At 42.6% G+C, this 15,834-nt stretch overlaps 1 protein-coding gene across 2 annotated transcripts in view; it reads left to right on the forward strand.

The window, feature by feature from the left end:
* Window positions 1-15,834, forward strand: part of EIF5B (eukaryotic translation initiation factor 5B) — a 69,326-nt gene that overhangs the window by 42,239 nt on the left and 11,253 nt on the right. For both annotated transcript variants that reach the window (XM_005283240.5, XM_065580881.1), the window contains exons 13-18: window positions 4,369-4,436; window positions 5,854-5,995; window positions 8,014-8,145; window positions 8,797-8,979; window positions 9,103-9,264; window positions 11,931-12,062. In XM_005283240.5, the coding sequence (XP_005283297.2) occupies window positions 4,369-4,436; window positions 5,854-5,995; window positions 8,014-8,145; window positions 8,797-8,979; window positions 9,103-9,264; window positions 11,931-12,062 (819 nt within the window). The remainder of the gene's footprint in view (window positions 1-4,368; window positions 4,437-5,853; window positions 5,996-8,013; window positions 8,146-8,796; window positions 8,980-9,102; window positions 9,265-11,930; window positions 12,063-15,834) is intronic.

Here is a 15,834-nt window from a genome sequence, read left to right on the forward strand (position 1 = left end):
AGGGGTTACCCTTTTTCTTTTTTTCTTTTTTTTGTTTTTGTTTTGTTTTCCCAGTCTGGGCCTTTTTAACTAAGACCTTAAACCAAAGCTTCAAGTAAGGGATTATGCCCAAAATCCTGGGCTTCCAATCCTGTCAGACCTGTCACAGGTGTTTTTCTCCAACAGTGATGGACAATTGAGCTCCCCACCCCCATATAAAATCCATTTAAAATTTAAAAGTACATCTGAAAAAACTGAGGGGACAAGGTAAAACTCCTGTTGATGGAGTGTTCCCTGTGACCTAGGGGGTCGAAGTCACCTCCCTGTAAATTGGACGTAGTTGCTCAGAGAGCCCCTGCAACTGAATCACTGCTGCTGTGGTAAGCAAAGACCCGAGGGACCCATAAGAAGCACCCAGACTGTTCAAAAAAGACCCTGTTCTGAGGAATAGGATAAGAGAAGGGGAAAGTTGCCCTTTTGGTCTGGATCTTGGGAGACCCTGTGTCCTGACAAGGGTACCACTGTGGCCCCTGATTCATCATCAACTAGAAAATCATGCCATATACTGAGAAGCTGTCTATTAAATTGTAGTGGCACTGAAGTCCGCACTGTGCCCAGTGCTTCTGAAGCACAGTGACTCTAAGGTTAAGCCAAAAATGTCATCGGTACCACCTTCCCTACCCAGCAGAGAAGAGCACACAGATTGCACTTTAGTACCATCTCCCGTATCACCCGATGTACTAATGCTTGAGGTCCTTATCTGGAGTACCCAATACTGTCCAGCTCCTTTTCCACAAGGATCTTTGGATCCTGGAAGAACGTGAGTCACCATTGCTTAAGAAGGGTATCAAGAGAGACCTTCTCTTGTACTGACTTGACCTACCATCTAGTATCAATGCAGTCACTGATTCCACACAAACCTATTGTGGTTACTGAGAGGCATTTCTGATTGACCTATTCTCTGGTACTGTCTCACTACCAACCAGATTGAGCCTCCAGTTCCTGTGTGGATACCCTATTATTAGATACCCTCTGGTCGTCCATACCCACTTGACCGCCGGTATCAGCATCACTTGCCCCTCCAGTGGATGTGGTAGACGACAACTTATCTGATTGAGGTGTCTATAAAAGGCCCTTCTATTTTCCCATTTCATCCATCCTCATTGCGGTGCAGCCTGATGAAGCTACTCCCTGCAGGACATATATCCAGCAAACCTGGCAAGAACAAGCCTGGGATCCTGTCCCCTTCCATTATGTCCCTCTTCAATGGGCTTATTGGTCCCTTATAGCAACCTGCTCTACAGGGTCCCATCAAGGACATGTCAAAAGCAACAACTGCTGTCCTAGGATCCTGTTCCACAAGAGGAACTTGTAGATGAACAGGAGCCATCAGGAGAAGAACCAGCACCACCTTCCTCCCTGCTGGACAAGACTATTATGCTTCTGTCAGATTCTGGGGTAGCCACCACCTGCTCTGTAACGGTATGTGCCTCATAATGCTTTGCTGCTGTAACTCCCAACTTGGACTCCTCACCAGCAGCCAAACAGCATGCTTGGTAACAAGGTACATGTCTGTGTTTAGCTGCCAGCAAACTCCAGTCAACACTTTGGCTTCCATCAGCCTTACTTGTCACTTGCAGGGTGACCCCAACACACCGCCAGTTCCAGATTTTCCCCAAAAATGTGTGTTCTGCATTGTCCAGTACTCTACTAGACAGTTCAGGTACTAGAGGTCAATTGCCCCTGTAAGGGGTCAGTATATACAACAGTTTACTTCTTTAATTTGCATTACCAAACAATTCAGTTTAAACACAACGCTGGATTAAATACATCAGAGCCCACAAACCACAGCAAGGGCTTGCCTCTAACTCCTGAGCCATATGGCAGTCTGTACATTTGTGGCACTCTTAGCAGGACTACACTCCTGGTGTCTTTGCACCTGGATGAGAATAGTCTACACCATGCACACTCTGTCCAAATGGGTGTCCATACCTTGAAGTGTCCTCGATTCTGTAAATTGGTGGAAGGATCCACCAAAGGTGTGTATGGGAGTTATGTTCTTGCATCCTCATCCCATGAGGATCATCACTACAGAAGCCTCCCAATGATGTGCACTTTCAGAACGTCACCGCTCAGGACAAATGGACTCCTAAGGAAGTGATTCTTCATCTTATCAAGCTCAACATGGTTTGTTATGCTTGCCAGCACTTCCTGACCCACATCAGGGGCTGCCCCATCAGAATAAAACTGCTGCATATTACACCACAAACAGATCTCAGAAGTTTATCTACCAGGACTGCAGAACGCAGTGGCGAACTCCCTCTGCTGGCACTTCCATCTCAGTCCTGAGTGGGAGCTGAACAGCAACATGTTCTGAGGATGTTTTTTACCTGGGTTGATCTGGAGATGGCTGTCTCTGCGACACCATCCAATACAAAGTGCAGATGATTCTGTTCGAGAGGAGGGCACAGCCGCAACTCAACAGGAGATGCTCTAGTCATTCCTTGGCCTCGAATGTTGCTATAGGCTTATCCCTCAAGGCCATTACTGCTCAAGGCCCTAAACCAATTGAAACAGGAGAAATTAGTAGCCATCCTCATAGCACTGCTGTGGCAGAGAGAGGTGTGGTTAACAGAGCATGTGTGCATGTCTTGACAGCTGCTTCTCCATCTTCTGGTGGCAGCACAGCTCTTCACTGAGGAGTCAAGATCCATCACCCCCTTCAACCTCTTGGCACTTCAACTCAAGAACATCCTCCTAGATGGCTCTCTGGTATAGAACAAGACCACTCTTCAGTGATACAAACAGTACTACTTCATAGCTTAAAACCCTCAACAAGGAAAACTTACTTGCAGAAGTGGAAACACTTCCCAGCTTGGTACAGCCACTTTCTATACCTACTTTCGAGTCCTGCCTGGCATGCATTCTTGATTGCCTGTTAAATTTAAAAACCACAGGAATTGTTGCTGGGTTTAATTGAGGTTCACCAAGTTGCCATCGCTGATTTTCATTGTCCCCCATCGAGGGGTTTTCAGTCTTCACTCACCGTTCCACTACCAGGTTTATTATAGGCCTGTTCAATCTTTTCCCTCCTGTCAAGGAGCCAGCTCCACCATGGGACCTCAACTTAGCCTTCATTTGAACATATGGGGCATTGTTCCCTCCTCCATTTGTCCCTCAAGACCTTATTCCTTGTCTTCATCTCAGCCAGAAGGGTAGGAACCCTGATGGCTGACCCACTGTACATGATGTTCTATCATGATAAAGTGACAGTCTGTTCACATCCACACTTCTTGTGTGTTTCTTCAGAATTCCACATTTAATCAGGAGATTCATCTACCAGTGTTTTTTAGCTCAAGCCTCGCTCTTCAAGAGATGAAGCGAGCCTCCATAGACTGGATGTAAGAAGGGCTGTCACCTTTTACCTTGACAGAACTAAGTCCTTCATCTCTGTTGTGGAATGAATGAAAGGGCCCCCAGTCTCTACCCAAAGACTGTCCAAATGGGTTTCAAGATGCATCTTAACCTGTTATAAAAATGCAAGGACTTGTCCCTCTTCTAGGTTGATTGCCCATTCCACCAGGGCTCAGACTACCGCTGTGACTCTACTGAAAATGTACCTGTCTCAGACATCTGCAGAGCAGCTACCTGGTCTTCGCTGCACAAATTTTCCCAGCACTGCGCTGTTATGCTTGCTTCCAGTGCTGGTACACCTTTTGGTGGTGCTGTTTTATCGTCTGTAATGGATCTGCCTCCTCGGTACCCTCCTCTGTAATTGATGTACTGCTCGGGAATCTCCTGAAGTGAAGCATCCATAGGGACACTACTTGAAGAAGGGAAGGTTACTTACCTTGTAGAGTGACTGGAGTTCTTTGAGATGTGTGTCCCTATGGGCGCTCCACTAGCCACCCTCCTTCCCCTCTGCCATAGTCTTCTTGCTGGGCTTTTGTGGTTCAGAAGGAACTGGAGTGGCAGCGGATCTGCCCCCCTCTTCCCACCGTATACCCTTGTGCCAGAGCATGAGGCTATCTCGGGCACAGGCATAGACCTACTGACACTGCTGACAAAATCTCTGATAAGAGTGCACGGTGCACATGCATCCTGAATTAGGAACACAGAGTAGGACACATCTCAAAGACCTCTAGTTAACGTACAAGGCAAGTAACCTCTCCTTATATGATGTTGTCATTTTTAGTGTCCTTTACCCAACTGGCTTTGCTTTTATCATGACACGATGGCATTCTTAAGAGCTGTTGTTAGGGTAAGGGTGTTGGCCCTTCTTAAAATTACTTAGTTGGATATTTGAATTTATGACTACTGCTGAGGCTCTAAATTAAGTTTATTTTCTTACATAATTTTCTCAAGATGGCTAATATTTGAAAATGTTAGTTTGACAGAGAGAACGTAAAAATTCCAGGAATGCTGATAATTGATACTCCAGGACATGAGTCTTTCAGGTAATTTTTTTGTTATGATGTGAAGGGTTTTGTTAATAACTGATCATAAGACTTAACTGTTAATATAGGCATAGATACTTAACTGAATTATAGAATTTAGGATGAATCTGCTACTTTACTGTATAACTTTACACTTCTAAAAAAATATTTGGATCTGACAAGGGATGTGCTTGATTTACATTTGCATTTTGTATCTAGCTACTCACTTGTGGATGAAACGTGTATATAATTTTCCCATCCATGGTCAAACTCTTATATTTAGAAGAGCATGTAAAGGCAATCTTTATCTTTGAATAGTGAATATAAAAACTTTATTGGGAGAAAACAGTGCTTATCTGTGAAATGTAACTTAAGTGCTTAGGGAAAAGACCTTTTTCCCATCTTAGTCTCTAGATAAGTAGTCAATGACCTAATTTTTGGCTTGTTATAGAGCCTAAATGAATCTGGATGTTGGAGATTATGAAAGCTAACTTTCTTAAAAGGTCTCCTATACATTTTACTTATTAATTCTGGATCCTAATAAATCCCTAATGAAAACTTAACATAAAAGGAATTATGGTTGATTAAATGTGACATCCTCCAACAACACCCTCTCAGGCAATGAAATGCCAGGTTTTAGCTGTACTCCCAATACCTACGCAGCCCATTTCTGTAGATGATCACAAACTCGGCATCTTCATAACAAACTTCCTTCTGCTCCAACAGATAAAGAACATACTACACTTAACACGGTGTACATAACCTCAGTTATAAGCTCAGCAACATGAGTAAACAGTCAGCATCGACATGTGAATAAGTTAATTGTGCAATGTGTTAACTTTCTGAGGGAAGTAGGAGGAGTTGATCTCTTGGTTAACATGGTTAGAGACTAAAGATAAAATGAATCTGCATGGCTTATCTGAACTTTGTTTATTGCTAGGGTATTAAAGAATTCGATCAGTGCAGTCTCTTCCCATACTTAAATTCAAAACTGAATTACAGTGATCTGATTTAGGACCTTTAGAGCAATTTTCAATCACCTTCTTAATAATCTTGCTCAAAAAGGACAAGTTAGAAACAGTGTGATCGCTAATATTGTTTGCTGATTGAGTATTGCACCTCCCAATAGGTTTGCCTAAAAATTCTTCCACAAATGTGTTCTTTTGTTATTGGACTTGGACTTATAGAAACACTCTATAATATGTTTTGGAAGTGATCCTCTATTAATGGTATATAGCTGGTATGTCATTTAATCAGTCTTCCCAGGAACTAGGAATGTGGCAGTGTCTTAATGAAAATCACAAGATTTTCACTTTTTGTTGGGTAAACATCAGTTGATCCTGATGTTAACAAAAAAAAAATCGTTTCTAATAAAAAAAAAAAAGTATGGACTATTCTGATTACTGTATGAATGACACTTTCTTTCCTAATGCCACAGCAACCTAAGAAATCGAGGAAGCTCACTTTGTGATATTGCTATTCTAGTAGTTGATATCATGCATGGTTTGGAGCCCCAGACAATTGAATCTATAAACCTGCTGAAATCCAAGAAATGTCCCTTTATCGTAGCACTCAACAAGGTAAGATGGCCTTTCAAAGATTTATTTAGAAAATTCAGTATCAAATACATACTGTGCTATTTTGTCAATTGAATTGTGTTTATGAACAGTACCATCAACCCATTGTAAGAGCTGAAGCTGTGGTTCTTAGTTGTCTCTGTTGACTTGCATCTTTTTCTGTAAATGAAACTGAGAATAATTATAAGATTTTCATAGACTTTGCAGAGCAGTTTAAGGAGTCTCCTTAAAGAAATGTTTATTATTCAGTTCATCTCATAGCTCTTCTGTGTGGTTCACGTTGCTGGAAGTTGTTCTTCAATCATTCTGTAATATACTTAGATGAATTGGTTGGGTGATACCTTGTCTTCTCTTTTTTACCTTGTAAAATCGAAAGGTGGAGTACGATTCTGCTCCCCTTTTAACTATTTATTTAGCGTGTGCATAGTCGTCTAGCCAAGCGATGGCATCTTCTGAGGTGGGTCTTCTAAACTAACAACAGGAAGTTAGTTGTTTGAGACCGGTTTCGGTGTCCTAGCAGAGCACTGAGCAAATTTAAATACATTGTAAGGACTGGTTTCAAGTATTACAGCATTAGGTGACAAAGAGTAGAGGAAAAATATGTTAATGTAATTAGTTTGTCTTTAAAATTGAATAGTTGGCCAGCATTTTCAGGTATGCTGATAGGCATTTTGATTTCTTACAAAATAAAGATAAAAACCACTTTACTGTATGTTTCAATTAAATATTTGTATAGAAAAGAAAAACTAAGGCACTACAGAAACCCTGATGTTACAGCTCTCATGTACATATTAAAGTCTGTTATATAGATGGTGCTAAGAAAACTAAGTTGTGTTCAGATCACTTTGCCATATATTATGCGACACACCGGCAGTCTTATTTTTTTTAATAGGTGTTAATGCATATTGCAAAAGAACTGCATTACGATTTCAAAGTATTAAGTAAATATTAAGAATTAAGGGCGGCAGGGAGTTGAGAAACGTGTGTGCAATTACTGAAAGGACTCTTGTCTACTGGTTGGGAGGTGGAGGGGGCGGTTTGACCTTGAAAGTGTCTTAAACCTTAATTATGGAGGCCCTCAAATCTTATTTTTTGTTTTTGTTTTTTAAACACTTCCATGTTGTTAGTCACAGCAATAGAATCATGTTACTTGGTGTAGGTATGTGTACTACTTCATGGCCCAGTTAAAAAGATCTTAATTTACATACCTTTTTATGAGCATTGTGGAAGAAGCAAATCTTAAGTAGGGATTTGAATGAAATGACCATAATGCCTTGCACCAAACATGACCTACTTTAAAACTTACTTTGGGAGTTACCCTAAATTCTGTAATGTCGTTTTATTGTTTTTGATGCCTGTTCTGAACACATCTTCTTTAAAAAACAAATTGCTGTTGATATTGACTTAATTTCTGTTGTGCTGTTGAAGGAAAGGAGTTCCAAATTCAACAAAAAGCTTTAAAATACGTTTTTAGAAACTGTTAAATATCCTTTAGGCAAGGGCTTTGTGTATCCTTTCTTCACTGTATATAAACACCAAGAACATTATTTCATTTAAAAAAAAAGTCATGACTTAAGAGAGTCATGTTCTCGGGAAGCTGGAAGACTAAAATCTTTTCCCACTTGTTTTGTCTTAAACTTGACGGAATACATGTAATTAAACTACCTTTTCAGTATAAAAACACTTTGCACATATATCAAAAGACTCAGTTTAACAGTCTGAAGTTTAAAAAAAACTTAATTATTGCTCTCGAAAATATTCTCCAGTACTGTTTTTGTTTTTTTCCCATTACAATACTGGATACATGTATTTTCTATTTGAAACCTACACATGGTTACTAGGATAAATTGGCATCTAGATACTATGGTGATTAATACTTATGAATAACTTAATATTTCTTACAAGTTATTCATATGTAAGGCAGGTCATAAATGACAGTTGACTTCTGTAGGCATAACCCAGGAATGCACTTCTGAACATTGCAAGGCATGACATAACTGTATTAAAATTGTATTTTCAAGATTGATAGGTTATATGACTGGAAAAAAAGCCCTGATACAGATGTAGCTACCACGTTAAAGAAACAGAAGAAAAACACAAAAGATGAATTTGAGGAACGTGCAAAAGCTATCATAGTGGAATTTGCACAACAGGTAGGTTGGATTATTAAACTTCTTTCTGTTAACAGAAGTGAAAATAGGTGGATAGCTTTTGAAAGCCTGACTCACAAAGCAAGCCAAAGAAAGATTTCTTATGGTATGAATATCACACTGTGTATTTTCTGACCCTTTATCAGTGTTAATCATTTATATAAATTGAAACTAAAGTAGAAAACCTGTGCTTTATTTTGATTAGCGACAGCTTTCTCTACCCCCATTCCAGTCCTGGGGCACTTTGTTGAGAATGCAGGGCCAGCAAGAACAGAGAGGATTTTCTACACACTCTCCCCTCATTTGAATCACCTGAGAGAAACTGTCTCCTCCCTTTTTTCTTCAGACTAGCGTGATTGTGTTCCAGCAATACTTAGTTTTCACAGCCTCTGACTGGTCCCATAGAAACTGCCTGTAAGCTAAAATACAGTAACTAGCTTTATAGGATTTACTTATATTTTGAGTGTTGTCTGTTGCCGCCTTTTGTGCTTTAAAGTGTGAAATTTGAGATTGCATTATTAAGGTGTTACTGAAATGGAGCTATGACTTGAATTCAGGATTTGAAAAATGTGATAGAACCATTTAGTTTCTTGCTACATGCTGTTACTGTTTATGTGGTAATTTCCCATGCATCTGTACTGTTCCTGGTTCTAGGGCTTGAATGCTGCTTTGTTCTATGAGAATAAGGATCCCCGCACTTTTGTTTCTCTGGTACCTACCTCTGCTCACACTGGGGATGGCATGGGGAGTCTGATAGCCCTTCTTGTTGATTTGACGCAAACCATGCTGAACAAGAGACTGGCCCAATGTGAGGAACTGAGAGCTCAGGTTATGGAGGTAAGTCAGTATCTGTGCTTTAGAATATTTGTCTAGCAAACTTTTTTTCCTTTTTGTGGCTGATAAACACTTGCATTTCAACTCAGTTTAACTTTTTTTTCCTCTCTCTCTCATATCTCTTAGGTCAAAGCACTTCCAGGCATGGGAACTACCATAGATGTAATTTTGATTAATGGACGTCTGAAGGAGGGTGATACCATTATTGTCCCTGGAGTAGAAGGTCCTATAGTAACTCAGATTCGAGGTCTTCTGCTACCTCCTCCTATGAAGGAACTACGAGTTAAGGTATGGGAACAGCATGTGCATGTGGCATTTTAGGGAAGTCTTAAGAATTAGAACAAAAGATTAGAATAAGGGGGAAACCCAGAGAAGTATTCAATACACGTTACATCATAGTAAAAAGTGTCAAAGATGATCAAATTAAAGTGAGGAGGGGGAATAAATGGAAGAAGTTGCAGGTTACAGTGCATCCATACTCCCATAGATGTGTCTAATTGTGGAAGTGGTTCAGGACAAGGATCAAAGAATAACCACACAAATGTATATTAACAAGCATCAAGGTTCATGCATAATGCATAGACGTGGAAGGGAGAGATCTTGTAAAATGCATACAAAACCCATAGAAAGACTTCTTAAAAAAAAAAACAACATGCAAATATAGAGTGAAATTACTGAACCAATGAATCAGTAATTTATGGTGTTTGGTGCCAGGTGTCCTGAGATGAGATGAATGAAACCCTTTCATAGTGCTGCAGCAGGTTTCAGGAGGGATAGGAGACTGGGCCAGCCTGATCTCACTAGGGTTGTGTAGCTAGGGAGTAGACAGGGAGGTTAGAATCTTGGCTTCTGGATCCTTCTGAAAGGAGGAGGAGAGCCACAGAAGTGAAAAGTCGATTTATGAGTGGAGGAAGAGGAGAAGCTAGAACCTGATGAGGAGCAGAAGAGCTTTTCTCTGTTACTCTACTTGAAACGAAGGCAGTAAGGGTCTGGAGCATTTCATAGAACTAAGGCCAGAGGAACCGTTATGACTCACTAGTCTTCCCCTTTGCATAATACAAATCATAAACATTTCTCAGATTAAATGGGGGGTGGGAGAGATAGCTCAGTGATTTGAGCATTGGCCTGCTAAACCCAGGGTTGTGAGTTCAATCCTTGAGGGGGCCACTTAGGGATCTGGGGCAAAATCAGTACTTGGTCCTGCTAGTGAAGACAGGGGGCTGGACTCGATGACCTTTCAAGGTCCTTTCCAGTTGTAGGAGATGGGATATCTCCATTAATTTAATTTAAATTTAAAATCCAGATCTTGAGTCCCAGTTCAGAAGCTTAATAAGACCATCTTTTCTATGGTTGGGGAAGTATGTCCTTGCAGGGCTCTATAATCCTGGGGGCTTCACAGAGTTGGACACTATAATAGGGCAAGCTGGTAAATCTGGATTTTAGCACCCACCTTGGCATTCCATTTTCTGTCTTGCATGATGATGCCCCACTGTGGTGACCACACAATCCTGGCTGCATTGAAAATGGTGTTGCAGAGGAAGGAAGAAGGCTGAGTGGAATCTGACAACACTAATGGGGCCTTTTGGGTATAGTTGTAGTAGGGAGATCAGGCACCTTGTCCATGTTCACCTGGACACCCACACAGATTGAGTAGCAATGCAGATGGCTACAACAATTCTCTTGGGGGCCCTATGAAGTGCTAGGTCAGCTTTTCTGTCCTTGGTGTCCAGTGGTACTGCTGTTGGCCTGTAAGGGATAGACTGGATACTAAGACTCCTCTTTGTCATTCTCAGAGCAAGGTCCTGTTTGATTCATCTGCAGTTGCTGGGTATCTGCTTACTGAGGGCGGGGGGGTGGGGGGCGGGTGAACTGAAGGCACATCTGGGCACATGCTCCCTGTGTTTAAAATCAAGGGTAAAATTTTGCCTCTGTCCCATTTTCAGAGTGCACTTAAGAGCTTGAATCTTACTGAGAGTCTGGGCTCCTTAGCTCTTGTCACTTCCTGAGGAGTCCAATGGGAAATGGGGTCTCTAGCAAGTTAGGGTCACCTCGAGGAACTTCATCAGCCTTGAGACAGGAGATGAATTTGGGTGCCTCCAGAGAGCATGAAAGGGTGGGGTGTTTGTGGGGTTAGGGAGCTGTACTGGAATCTCCAGGGAAGGTGGAGACCTTACAGAGGTAATGGATCCCGGCACTGACTTGATGGTCTCTTCAAGCTGAGACTGTGAAATTCCTTGCTGTAGGGAGGGTCTGGGTAGGAGAGGGTTCCCCTAGGATGTGGAGGAACAGTGCTGGAGCTTCAGGGAGATGAGAGAGGGGGCGATACCAGTGTATTGCTATCAGGAAAGAGGCTGTTAGGAAGGGCTGCCTACTTTCCTCATCGAAGACCACCTACTCTCCAGTCATGCTGAATATGTGGGGGTGGGGGGCAGAGCCCTTGTAGACGCTTTGTAGAGTGCTGTCTGGTGTGCCTCCCTCCTCTCCCCCCACCAAAAAACAAAACTAAATCTATGTCAGAAGCAGGGGACTTGCTGATAGACTCACTCTCTGCTGCTCTGTTTTCTGTTCTTTTCTGGGATTCCCTTTCCTTCTCTTGGGCCTTTTCTTTAGTTTTGGGCTTAAAAGAGAGGCAAGAGGAAGAATTAAGGAGAGAGCAGATGGGCATGCACTGAAGCACACGCTCCCCACTTCAGGGAGTTGGAGGCAAAGAAAATCTGGAAGAAGTGGGAACATGCCTGAGCCACCTTTGTGCTACAGGGCTTGATTGTCAGAGTCTGTGCCTCCTTGTTTGCTTGTGCAGCCGTAAAATTAGGCAACTTTGACTGTCTTTATTGGTAGCATGGGGAAAGAGGGACATATGACCAGATGATCTGCTGAGTAGCCACCCCCCTGCTGTGTGCTGCTAAAGAACATCCATGTGAACTCGTAAATTAATTTTTTTCTTTCTTCTTCAGAATCAGTATGAAAAACACAAAGAAGTTATTGCAGCCCAGGGTGTAAAGATTCTTGGGAAAGACTTGGAGAAAACATTGGCTGGTTTGCCCCTGCTTGTGGCTCATAAAGAGGATGAGATCCCAGTTCTTAAGGTGAGGCATTGCTGAACGTATCCAATTCCAGTAGGATCTAGAATGGAATGCCAAGTAACATGAAATCCACTGAATGATTAAAAGTAACAGAATGAAAATCTTTTTAACAGGAATTTTTAATCTGTTAAAATGTTGAAACTTCAGCATGTAGGAAACGTAGCCGTTTTAATTGGATCTAAAACAATTTCGTAATGTATGATTTTTGTGTTAACACTATAACCTGTAACTCTAGCACAGTGGAATTTGTTAGTGTTTCCATGACACGTTTATTACCAGGTAGAAAATTAGCTTACTGGAGTCTGTGATTCTGAGCTTAAGTTATTAAAAACCAAACTATCCAGTTTTTAAGTATAATTATTGTTTTGGGACCTGGAGTAATCTGGATCTATTTTATTAAAATTAGTGATTACCCAAAATACAAATTTGTTCTTTAAATTAGTGAGATCAGAATACTTGAATTTACAGAACTGGCTTTAGCATATGTTAGGATGTACCACACAAGAGAAACTTAGGGAGGACTTTCCCTGTGCGTGTTTCATTGTTTCGTGTCCTTGTGCTAATATAGCTGTACTACCGTTCTGGATGAGCTGCTTTTAGTTGTCTGGATCAAAAATTCACTTTTCAAAAACTTCATCCCATCAAATGGTATAAATGGCCTGCCTCAGTGATTTAACCCTACAGCTTCCAGAACTGTCCCACTTAACATTTGATTTTAAACTAACATTAAGTTCATATTCCAAAAAGTCATAAAATTCTGACTGGCGTGTGTGTATATAGAAAATCTTCCATACAGTGACCATCTGAGCACTTACCAAAATTAAGGGGACAGAAAGATTTGTGTCTGTCAAGGAACTGGACTGCATGTTTAATATTGCGGGAAGCCTGGGCAGGAGTGGGTATTTTGCTCTGAATTTAATGAGGTCTTTATGCTGGTGTTTTCTAGTCTGTTTTCTGTAATATGTAATTTGTTTGCTCAGTACATTGTACCACAAAGGGCATTTAAAAATACCTCTGACCAAGATTTTAGGGGTGTCTGCTTTCGTGGCTGATCAGAAAGGTGTAGCTTTGTTTTCTTACACTAGTGAAGACGCTGTAGGTAGCTGACAATCACATTCTGCCTAGATTGCCTGATCATCAAGCTCAACAGTAGAGACTATTACAGTATTAGGAAGGAGAGAGCAGTGGATTGAAGAAAAGAGTTACTTGCCTGTATCGTAACTGTTGTTCTTCGAGTTATGAGGCAGACATGTATTCCACTCGGGTGCACGGGCACAGTGCACAAAAACTGGACAATTTTGCCTACCAGTACCCATATGGGCAGTGCTCGCTCTCCTCCCTCTCATGGCTACATAAAGGCACCACCCCAACTCCTCTCAGTTACTTTGCACCAAAATCCCCAGCTGGAGACTCCAATGCAGAGGGGTGGAGCATGGGTCGTGGAATACATGTCTGCACCCACATCTTGAAGAGCAGACATTACAATACAGGTAAGTAACTGTCTCTTCTTCTTTGAATGGTTGCAAGCATGTATTCCACTCAGGTGATTCACAAGCAGTTCCAGCAGGAGATGGGCTTGGAGTCTATTTAAATAGTGCAGAAGTGCATTCCCAAAATTTGCATCAGATCTCAATGCCATGATGATAACAGCATGTCTAGCAAAAGTGTGCACAGAAGACCACGTCGTAGCCCTGCAGGTATTTCCTACTGAGACATTGCTAAGAAATGCAGCCCTGTCACCTGACCTCTTGTTGAACGAGCCTGCAGTGACTGTGGAGGCATCATCTGAGCCTTTTCATCAGTTGTGGTAATGCAGTCATTCACTTGGAACAGTCCAAAGGGGAGAGCCAGGCCCTGGTAGTGATGGCCGGTGACAAGGAATCTGAGGAACTTCCTGTGGCCTGGGAAGATTGTCATTTGAAAATAAGTGTCCTGAAGATAGCATGAGAGCACTGAGAAGCGGGGTGAGGTGTGAGAACCTTTTAGGGGAGGGAAAAATGTGTTTGAGAACAGCTGCCCTAGAGTACACAGGATTTGTACCTGCTGTGACAGCAGTGTCTTGTGAAAGGGGTCCCTGGAGGATGGGGTAGAGGGATGGGATGGGAGGGGAGAATGGCTAGCAACTGAATGGCATAACCCAGTTCCACAGTCCTTAGAACTCATCTGTCCATAATTGTCATCTCCCAAGCACTGTAGAAGTGAGACAGCCTGTCCCCAAATATTTGGGGCATAGGTATGATACTGAGAACTGAGGTGCTGCTCTCAAAACAGTGGTCAAACAGACTATCTGGCTGAAGAAGGCCATTTGACTAAATGTAGACCAAAAAGGTTTCCTCCTCAGTGACTTATGCCCCTTTCAGGGAAAATCTTGCTTCCTTACAGGGTAGGAAGGCTGATGGAAATACTGCTCAGAATGATATTGCTGTTGGTTCCCAAAATACCTTCTGTGTGGCTGGGTATAAATTCTCAACGAGCATAGGGTTCCCAAGAGTCTTTGAAAGAATGTAACGTCTCATCCGTTTTCTCCGAGGCAAATGGCAAGTCCACTATATGCTTTGCTGGATCTTAGACGCTATGCCAGAGTTTTGTAACCATGAGATTCTTCTCATAGTTACAGCCAAGGCCATGAGCCTGGATAATCATCTGGTGTATCCAGGACTGATTGTAAAGATGTTTTGACCACTAAATGACCTTCTGTAAGAAAGGCCTTGAACTTCTCCCTGGAGGATTCTGGTAACATGTCTACAAATTTGGATGTGGTGTCCCAGTTCATAAAATCATACTTTGACTTCCTCCTTGCAGATGCACATTGCAAACCAACAGACTTATCAAATAGCTTTCTCCCCATCAAATCTAGCCTTTTGAACTCTTGAGACATAGATGTATTTCTTCACTGTCTCACTCATTTGCTGCTGTCACAACCAGGGAATTGGGAGCTGGATGGGTGAAATAGGATTTGAAGTCCTGCACTGGGACATAGTATCTCCTATCAGTGCACTTTGCTGTGGGCATTAACAAAGCCAGTGTATTCTGTAAGATTTAGCAGGCTCTAATGTTGCTTTGTTTATTGGGAGAGCAACTCTCCCAGAAGCCAGTGGCTGGAGGATATCCACCAATGTATGGGTATTTTCCTGCACAAACTTGACCTGAATACCTCAGACCGATGCCATGCATCTGATCAGATCCTGATGTGATCTGCAGTCCTCTGGTACTGGAGACAAGGACTAAGGTACCACTTCATCATCAGTGCTGAAGAGGACGAGGTAGCTGGGGCCAGTGGAATGACATCCGACTGTCCCAAAGGTTCAGGATGTCCTCATGCAGAGGGACTGCAGGATAGGTGGTTTCAGAGGGGAGCCTACTGGAGGTACCGGTGTTGTCATTCTAGAGCAAGGGTGGTCAAACTATAGGCCAGGGAGCGGGGTCAGGGGTTTGACCCGCTCGCGTGTGCCATGGCTCCACACGGTTTCCAGAAGCAGCGGCATGTCCCCTCTCTGTCTCCTACGCGTAGGGGCAGTCAGAGGGTTCCACATGCTGCCACTGCCCCAAGTGCCACCCCCGCAGCTCTCATTGGCCGGGAACCGCAGCCAATGGGAGGTGCGGGGGCGGTGCCTGGGGACAGGGCAGCGCGCAGAGCTGCCTGGCCACTCCACCGTGTAGGAGCTGGTAGGGGGACATGCCGCTGCTTCCGGAAGCTGTGGGGGTGGCACCTGTGCCTCTGGATAGGAGCCGGACGGGGGACATGCCACTGCTTCTGGGAGCTGCTTGAGGTAAG

This window comes from Chrysemys picta, chromosome 1 (genome assembly GCF_011386835.1).
Source record: "Chrysemys picta bellii isolate R12L10 chromosome 1, ASM1138683v2, whole genome shotgun sequence".
Classification (NCBI taxonomy): Eukaryota; Metazoa; Chordata; order Testudines; family Emydidae; genus Chrysemys; species Chrysemys picta.